Source organism: Electrona antarctica (assembly GCF_951216825.1).
Source record: "Electrona antarctica genome assembly, chromosome: 21".
In the NCBI taxonomy this organism is placed as follows: Eukaryota; Metazoa; Chordata; class Actinopteri; order Myctophiformes; family Myctophidae; genus Electrona; species Electrona antarctica.
This window is the reverse complement of record NC_136802.1, coordinates 21,934,602-21,944,534: the sequence shown is the minus strand read 5'-3', so window position 1 is coordinate 21,944,534 and position 9,933 is coordinate 21,934,602. Positions and strand designations below refer to the sequence as shown.

At 40.7% G+C, this 9,933-nt stretch overlaps 1 protein-coding gene and 1 long non-coding RNA gene across 2 annotated transcripts in view; one reads left to right on the top strand and one right to left on the bottom strand.

Annotated features, from left to right (window-relative positions):
* The first annotated feature begins 507 nt into the window (after positions 1–507).
* On the top strand, positions 508–3,162 carry LOC306914006. Its single transcript, XR_013788630.1, has 4 exons — positions 508–745; positions 2,002–2,284; positions 2,428–2,510; positions 3,141–3,162. It is a non-coding gene; the product is annotated as an uncharacterized lncRNA (long non-coding RNA).
* Positions 3,163–9,047: 5,885 nt separating this feature from the next.
* The window catches only part of LOC306914274 (Fc receptor-like protein 5), a gene marked incomplete at both ends in the record, with an annotated part of 1,282 nt that continues 396 nt past the window's right edge, over positions 9,048–9,933 (bottom strand). The window contains 3 exons of the mRNA XM_079491264.1: positions 9,048–9,100; positions 9,270–9,374; positions 9,739–9,933. The exon at positions 9,739–9,933 is cut by the window's right edge and continues 66 nt beyond it. Of these exons, the coding sequence (XP_079347390.1) occupies positions 9,048–9,100; positions 9,270–9,374; positions 9,739–9,933 (353 nt within the window). The remainder of the gene's footprint in view (positions 9,101–9,269; positions 9,375–9,738) is intronic.

The window sequence follows — 9,933 nt, the reverse complement described above, 5'->3', positions numbered from 1 at the left end:
CACACACACACACACACACACACACACACACACACACACAGGTATGGTACACTACAATCTGCTTTAGACACAACTTGTACCCACAGAATTAGGGGGAATCATTTGTGATTAGAAATTGTAAAGATTATACTCTAAGTGATCTTTGATAAGAAAGCTTTATTTACTTTTAGTTAGTTACTGGCAGTGTCTGGCAGTGGTCCCACTTCATTATCTCTTGATCTCTCTAGCAACTTCCCCTTTAAACCAGTCTGTATTTTAAGCCTTCAGCATTTTCCAGTAAAGGAAGAAAGCTGGTCGACGTTCCTGGCAAAACTCCAAGATAATAAATGTTTTGTTTGTTTTTTAAACCTGCTCTGCATTTCTGTCTATAAGGTACAGCCTATCACAGTAGGAGTAGGCTAATAGTATCCTCCCACACTCATTGTTGCTGTGTCCATAGAAACAATATTTTAAAGGAGTGCAGTCAGTGTTTTCAAAGAGGGAGAGGGATGGTCCAATAGGCTGCACGGCCTCAAATTTACCTAACAGCATTTATTTAACCCTAGAACACTAAACCCGGGTGGGAAATATTTGTTATTACATGGGGTTTAGTGATGGTGTGACAAATGTTGGGTTTAGTGTTATAGGGTTAACTGCTTTACTTGTCCAGAGGCTGTTATGGATCACACACCATGTTGTTTTTATCATCGCTTAATATGTTGCAGTCTAATTTATCTGCTGACATGGCTGCCTCCTTCACTTACTGGTAAGTAAACACCTTTGAGTATATACGGTACGATCATGAAGTAACATTCTAATTTGTTGCCTTTCTTCCATTACATACTAAGAAATCACCAGTATGACTATAAACATTAACTGTCTTGCAATGATTTTTGTTTCATTGTGTGTAATTGATAGACATGATGCAGTCACATGCACTTCTCTTTGGTAGGAAGAACTCTAAATAAATCTGATGTATTGTTATTAGAAATGCATAGGTCTACATTGTAGAATAAACTGTATGTTTTGACCTGAATGACGGAATTAACTCATTTAAGATCCATCAAACATATTTTGTTAAAAACAATATATGGCACTGACATTTTTTATATTCAACCACTCAAGCCCAAGCTCCTTGACCGCACGTGAAGTCTACTTGACAGCCCTTAGAGCCCCATTGTGAACCTGGAGATTCTGAGTACCCTAAAGTTTCATGATGGGGTTTTCATGATAGGGTTTTCATGATGGGGTTTTCATGATTCTGAATCCATTGCAAGCATTAGTTTTGCAAAAAAACACTCCTTCGGCTAAAAACGACCATAGCCGTCATCACAAATATGATAAGGTCAGTGTGGCTATGGCCGAATTTAGCCCAAGGAGTGTTTTTTGTGCAAAACTAATGCTTGCAATTAAAAACCCCTAGTTTGATCCGTCACAAGCTACTTAAAGCATAATAACCTTTTGAAAATGTTGCCTTATACACGTTGTTAATGGTACCCCAGCTTATTATGCTAATTATGAAAATTGCCCAACATTTGCAAGTTAGCATTCAGCAGTTTCTAAATGCTGGTGGCCCATACTCAACATTTCTAACATAACTAATGGGATGTCGGAGTTATGGGTAATCCCTGGATTTGAGCCCAGGGCGACTGTGTTCTGGGGCGAGAGTTTTGGTATTCGTCATGACTCATGCACTGTGCACTGTGTGCAGAAGCAGATAAACTGAAACGAAGGTTGAGTGTAAAAAATAAATGAATCAATATTAATGTTTCCCACAGCAGAGCCTCGCGTTGTGTGTCCCTCTAAGATCATCTTTGCAACACCCGGACAAGATGTCCTCTTACCCTGTCGCCTCGGAGTTATGGGTAATCCCTGGATTTGAGCCCAGGGCGACTGTGTTCTGGGGCGAGAGTTTTGGTATTCGTCATGACTCATGCACTGTGCACTGTGTGCAGAAGCAGATAAACTGAAACGAAGGTTGAGTGTAAAAAATAAATGAATCAATATGAATGTTTCCCACAGCAGAGCCTCGCGTTGTGTGTCCCTCTAAGATCATCTTTGCAACACCCGGACAAGATGTCCTCTTACCCTGTCGCCTGGAGCCTCTGTTCAGCGTCGTCCGCATGACAGTGGAGTGGACGAAGCCAGGCCCGTCATCCAATCAGAACATGAGGAACCACATTCACCTCCGACGAGACGGCCGAGAGGTTCTGGACATGAAGGATCTGTCTTACAGTGGAAGGACGTCGCTGTTTGCGGACGAGTTGAAGAACGGAAACGTCTCCCTGAAACTCTTCAGGGTGAGGTATGTAAACAAGTCTTAATGCATTTTCTGGTTTCATCCTCTTAGCAGTTTTTGCATTGACCTGTACTTTCCTTGAACTGTACCCATTATGAACACTGTTAATAAAATGTTCAATCAATCAATCAATCAATCAATCAATTAAGGTCATCAGACACTGGGCGATACAGACTCTTCATTCCCAAACTGAGGAGTCACGTGAAGGAAGCTGTCGTGCAGCTTATTGTTGGTGAGTCACTTCTATTTTTGGTAAGTCATTTCTTGTTGGTGAATAACTTCTATTGTTGGTGAGTCACTTCTATTGTTGGTGAGTCACTTCTATTGTTGGTGAGTCACTTCTATTGTTAGTGAGTCACTTCTATTGTTGGTGAGTCACTTCTATTGTTGGTGAGTCACTTCTATTGTTGGTGAGTGGAAAATCAAATGAACATTTCTGTGCCATTTTATATACAAATAGATTTTTTTACAGGACACTTTCACATTGCATTTGACATAGACATTGAACCGACCGGTAGGCCTACTAACAGTCGGACAGGTATTAGTCCGACACCCTATATAGAGCCCAACCCTAAACCTAACCTCACAGGAAGCCACGGTCGTTTTAACCTGCCACAGGTTGTTTTAACCTGCCACGCATGTCGGGAGCCATCGGTGAGTGTTTACCGGCCACAGGTTAGTTGTAACCGGCCACACATGTTGCCGGGAGCGAAGGTGTTTGCAGCATTAGTCCGATGTCTGTCGAACTGTTAGTATGTTATAACCAACGTATGCACCCAACTCCGGGCTCTAGATACAAAATGTGCCATCTTAAATACTTCATAATTACAATGCTGTAATTCTATTATGATGACTTTTATAGATACCTCAACACAGAAATTGGCTGGAAGTGGACAAGTTGAGAAGCTGATACAGATGAATGCAGATCGAACACAACCTGAAATTCAAGGTGAGACTTTTCAGCAAGACTTTGTCTCTCTGAGTCTGTATGTGTTTTAATCATGCGTGATCCACCAAGACACTTTAACTGGATCACAGAGTGCTGTACATGTCATCTAGTCTAGTGCACTGGTTCTCAAAGTGGGGTCCGCGGACCCCCAGGGGTCATTGAGGTGGTCCCTATAGCAAAGTTGTTGATAGTTAACGAAATGGACATTTGCAGGTCTGTAGCTCTGAGTGTATACACCTGGAACCAAATGTGTGTACACTCTCAGAGTTATTTGGTTCCAGAGATTTAAAATTGCATAAATAAAGTCGCTAGGCTCTGCACACAAAGTGCCGTAATGTATTACCAATTACAAATTGTTAATGCAACCATCCAGTAGGCTATATTAATCTATGTATACTGTATTCAATGTGCATTTAAACACTATGCATACTGTATGAAGTGTTTGTGAAGAATGAATATCCGCATAGTGTGTAAGCTAATACTCTTGAGAACAAAGCAGTGTTTCTACATGGCTGGGACTTTGACTGTGCTCATAAATGTATGTGTTGTTTGTCTTTCAGGAGACAACTCCCAGGACAAGACCCTCTTTCACTCTCAACAGACATCCAATCCTATTTTAGTTATGTGTGTAGTCATAGGACTTGTAGGTGGAATTGTGCTTTCAGCAGTGATCACGTATTTCATAAAGAAGAAAAGTTATTTTAAAAAAGGTATGAAAAAAAGATAAGACTCTTAACCCATTAATACCGGGAAACATCTGTCATTTTATACTTTGGCTATTCAAAAATAGCAGATAAACCAGCTTGCATGTAGAGCTGATATTTTTTAGAAAAGTTGTGAAAATGTGCAAATCTTTGAATATATTTTAAAGCAAACCTTTTTAAACTCAAATCTTTGCTTCTGGGGGTCCCTAGGGACTCCCTGGAACAACATATTTTGAGATGGGGGTCGCCGGCCTTATAGCAAATACACAGCATTTTGAATTTGAGAACCTGCACTGATATAGCAACATACATTTTTCAGAAAACTGATTTAGAAGATTATTATATTATTGTTATTATTTAATCAGCCTCCGGTCTTAATGGGTTAAAAGTGTCCCACAATGATTTCCTGGTATGATTACATGTCTGTTTCACATAGTTTCCATGCATGATCACTGACGTGTACTTTACTGTCATTACTTGCAGGACCTGAATCTCTGGTGACCACATCGGAAGATCTGGAGAAATTACCTTGTTAATTGAAAACTGCATGGCAAGAGGACTATATGCTTCCTGTTTAGGTAGAAAATACAAAATCTGGCTCCCAAAGAGACCACGCAAGACTCACTATTTCTAGAAATTACATTTAGGCCACTTTACATACTGTGGGGAACAATGGTGATAAAAAAATAAAATAATAATAAACCTTTGAACTAGTTTACATGCATTTGTTTGGTGCTATGATTGCATAAATAAAGTCGCTAGGCTCTGCACATGCACAAAGTGCAGAGACTACCATTGAAGTGTATCAACCAGTCAGGCAAGAATGGCAAGAACACAAACATTCCTACAAATCAAATCTTCAGCGGAAATCTGTATGAGGTTTGTTTGATTGATTGCATACTTGCATAATTAGACAGAAATGTAAACAGCACAAGGTACAGACAGACATTTGACCTAAAAGGAAAACACACATAAGAAGTCCTGCAGGGGACTTAATTTGTTTCCATTCTGGTCCTATGAATTTGATTCATCAACAGCATAACAGGTGTGCCACTAATAAAATCAAATTCGTACTCATGCAGTGCATGTGTATCATTTAAAGGAGCATTCAGTGATTTGGGTGATTTGGAAAACCACCCAGTCCGCCCAGGTAACAAAATGTGCACATGCACACGCTCTACAGTGGGGGGAAGTGCAACAGCATGTGCACCAAGTCCCGCCCCCACACATGATTGGAGGAAGGCCCCTCTCATCCTGATTGGATGAAGTCTTTGCCACCCGCCACAAAAACTGAAACTAGGGTTTTTTGACCCCAGGGGCTCTCTGGGGACAGGGAGGAACTCCTTATATGGTCAGCACATTCTATAGTAGGAAGGATTATCCAAATAAAAAGAAAAAATAAGTGATATTTGAATGAAGCGAATCACTGAATATACCTTTAAGATCAGAATAACCTTTAGCATGTGTGCATGTATCCCAAAAACACAGGTTAAATGTGCTTTGCATAAAAGCACATACATCCTTTGTTGGATTCAATAGGTTTTCAAAGATTCACAAGATTTTAAGAATTGCAATTAATTTGTGTCTGTGTGCATTGGTTACAGAAAACTATACATTGTAATTGTAATTATTAATACAAGTACAATGTACAAATTATGTTCAGTAGGCTATGTATACTGTATTCAATGTGCATTTAAACACTATGCATACTGTATGAAGTGTTTGTGAAGAATGAATATTCCGCATAGCTGATCTCATGCAGGATGTTCAGTCTTGTGTAGATCAGATGTTGTGGAATGTGTCATGTGTGTGTGTTGTGGAAGTGATAAATCCATGGTTTTGAGCATGCAACAGAGTGTTTTTTATTTATCGCAATTCTTCAAAAAATTGCAGATGTGCAAGCTCGCAGCGTGGCACGATCGAAGTGACGAGCTGGGAGCTTGTAGATCTGTTATTTTTTTTAATAGCCAACGTACAATGGATAACGTGGTTAAAATGATTGTGATGTAAACCTTTGCTGGTGTGAACTTAACAAGAACAATAAATGCAGTAGGCCTACAGATCTTTGTATCAGCCAATAGAGGATGGCTAGATTTTCAGTCAGGGCTCAGGATGTGTTTTTGACCCAAATGCACAAACTCAACATGAAAATAAGGCAGGAAACCACGATTAACAACGTCTTTACTTAAATGATAATGCAAACAGAGGTGAGGGCCGGGGTGAGGACGTGAGGTACACCACACATGGTGAAATACAGGACAATACGGAATAGGCGGAAACCCGGAATGTTGACCTACAATATACATGATCCAGCAGGACCAGCACAAAGTCACAGGCAGTACTAGAGACCAAGGAGGAGAGGGGAGGGGCTGGGGATATATATCAGGAGAGGGCTGCACACTCACTGGGAAAGGTTTTTCCTCCGAGGTGGACACGAGGTTAGGGCAAAGTCACACCCGGGCAAGGGGCACATGCAGCTGGGCCAAAGGCAGGCAGCACATAACTTTGTTCACATCACTTATTTAGACCAAAAATGATTTTTATTTCGTACAGTAGGCCTACAGATATACAAAAAATATCACTATTATATTCATGGAAATCCTGAGATTTGCCACATGCACAACATCTCATGAATCTCTCTGTTCTGAGATATATGCATAGCCTATTACATAATACTGACCTTGACCTTTTTGGAACTTTCGGCCCCAAACTTCACTATAATGCACATAGCAGCCCATTTATCAATTCAATTCAATTCAAGGGGCTTTTTATTGGCATGAGAAAACATAGGTTTAAATTGCCAAAGCAAAAAGTGGAACAATACAATCATAACAAAATGTATGTACAATAATTGAAAGTCAGAATCTCCAATAAATCAATGAGATCACTTGATGCAGACACACAGTGCAGGACACACACAATGATTAGTAGTCTTTAGGGTGGTTGTGTTCCATTCGATATCATTCTCCTATTACAGCAGCTCATTCTCATTCCCACACCCACCAACACCCATTAGTTTCACGTTCCTTTTGCAAACACCATTGATGATTCTGGGGGTAAGACAAAGCTCAATACTGACATCCAGTGGCCACTGTGCCGTATGTTCTCGGTTTTAGCACAGAACATTGCATTACAACATGATTGTCTTGAAGGCTATACACAAATGGGTACAGAGACTTAGTTAGGCAGATAGCTTAGATAATTTAGAATACAATACCAAGCTAATGGACTAAAAAGCAGGGCCTCGTTATACGTCTCTAGCTTTAGGCAGTTTGTGTCTGGCAGACTATGTGCAAGAAGCGTGGTGCTGATCTGTCCAGCATTTGTGAACAAAAAGATCAACAGACAGACAGACAGCCTCTTACAGATCCATGGAGTAAAAATCTAAAGATACATACAACCAGCAGACAATGGTAATATACAATTTAGGCATTTAGCATATGCTCTTAATCCATAGCGATTTACAGTAAGCAAGGACAGTAACACAATGTACTACATCAAATGCATAGAAATAGTCATCTAGGACCAAGTAAACCAAGAACCTATCATCAGTCTAACAGTAGAACAAAGAAATAATCTGTACATTGAAACTATAAACACATCATCATCTAAATACATTTTAGCCTTTAAGCTTTTTAAGGTTGTCGAGTCTAGGGCAAGTGCTATGGGCTAAGGTGGAGTCTGAACACGTGAGTCTACAGATTACGGTGGAAGATTGGGAGTGAGTCTGCATATAATTGCAATGGGGAGTTCATTCCATAGTTTGGGGGCCAGAAGGGAGAAGATTCTGGGACGTGTGGAGCATTTTCCAGGATGTTTTAGCGAAGGTTCTGCCAGCTTTCCTAATGTTTGTGGTTGTGTGTGAAGCAGGTGGCATTCAGCATCTGAGCACAACACGACAGGTCAGGTTACGACCTCCATCGGGACCAGGCTTGGGGCAGAGAGCGCACCATGGATATCTTAAAACCATTTGAAACTGTTTACAGAATAAAATAAAAAACATCAAACCCCTCATGCCTTTCTGATCACATCTCAATGCCTAGGTAACGGTTCAGAAGTTCAATTTGTTTTGGGCTTGTAGTTGTATGTGTGCCTGGAGTCTGCCGATATGCACATCAGCACAGATCCAGACCGACCATGCTGCAGTGAACAAGATACATCATCCCAATTGGAGCCACTAGAGGCGAATTGGTACACAAATCCTACAAATTGGTCTCCTAAGTGGGCGCCGTCTGATCTCGCAAACGTCCTATGTTTACTGGTTCTAGATCCTGCAAGAGTGTGTTGCTGGGACAGAATGCCTGATTACGCCATAGACGTCTGTGTTGCCTAAAGGTAAACAAATAAGCATTATTGTGGTGCTTACTTTTGTTATTTCAAACATAGTTTCAAAGTAGTTAATTCTTCTGCAAATTAGAAAAACCAAACACAAAACAGACAGAGTTGAATGCAGTTCCAAAGTTCTAAATTCATTAATGTATTTATTTACCCAAATTAGAACCAGTTGTCATTGTCAGAATAACTTGTCATTAATGTGCTTAACGAACATGATTGGTTCAAAAACTGACCATGCTGCAGTGAGCAGTATGTGTCTTCAAGAGCCCCACATTGATTGGTCCTCCGGTCTGCAGATGAGCCCTGAGACTGAACGGGTCTGAAACTAAAATATAAATATATATTCAGCAGAAATTAAGTACAAAATAGGGGTACTGTTACTGCTGGCATGTTGATGAACAGACATAGAGCAATACTTGCCTGGCATATGGATCTGTCAATAGAGAAAAAAGTACCATCAATCTTTGAACCTTGAAATTGCTATGCCATAGAATTCAGTATGTTTACTGGACAGTTGTTCAGTGATTATAATACAGATGTAATTCATGTGACGTTGAGTTACTCTACCTCTTCTCTTGCTGTGTTTAGCTTCCTGCTTCACACGCACACCTTCTCTGTGTCCGTCTGTCCTACAGCCTGCAGATTGATTGATTGATTGATTGATTAGTATTGACTTACATTAATGGCAGGTAACATGACCGCCTTCCGAAGTACTATAGGCTACGTAGGTACTGTATCAAATTGCTAAGTTGGACATACAGTAATAATGCTCTGGACAAAATCACAGCCAGATGAAGGTCTGTCTGTGACCTGTCCTGAAGGACTGACTGTGAACTTAGAGTTAACCGGAATTGGAAGAATAAAGCCAGAGTTTTTCTTTCTTTTTGCTGCGTGCTTTTTGTTGGTGCTCATCCCATATAAAGAACAAGAACGGTTACACATCACACCCTTGAGAATCTTAAGAGTTTCTCTAAATGGTTGTGTGTGAGCATCATTGACGTACCTCTGCATTTCTTCCAGATGTACAGGCCCAGAATCAGCAAAATCATGGAGACGCCAGCCCACAGCAGAGGGTAGAAATATGGAGGCAGAGAGGAAGCGGGAGGGTCTGAAGCAGATTGAGATAAATATTCCTCTAGATCACACATTTTGACAGCTGTGAATCTCTTTCAAATGTCAAAAGATGCGCTATTCCTTCTCAGGCAGATATTTGCAGATTTACATTTCGACCAACAGTACGGCAGAAATACCAATGTAAATCAGACTGTTTTTTTGTTTTTTTTAGCTAGTGAAGGTGTGGAATTCTAAATATGGGTGGGTACAAACCAGAAACCACTTTGGCCATGTGGGGGTGGGGGGGGGGGGGGGGGGGGGTGTATCAGACCAGTATACTGTATATGCCACTAGCAGGGAATTTGAACTTAGTTTTGTAATTGATTCATGTATTCACGATTATTGCATGACTTTCTCACCTCTCACGTCCATCCAGCTCTCTGGTGACTCTCCAAGGTCAGAGATGTTACACTTGTAGAATCCTCCGTCAGACTTGTAAACACTGTGGATGGTCATCTGTCCTGTAGACTCAGTCCTGATGAGGGATCCATCTTTATAGAAATCAGCTGGGAGGTCAGAGGATGGTTTACCAGTTGTCTTGTCTTTGGACCAGC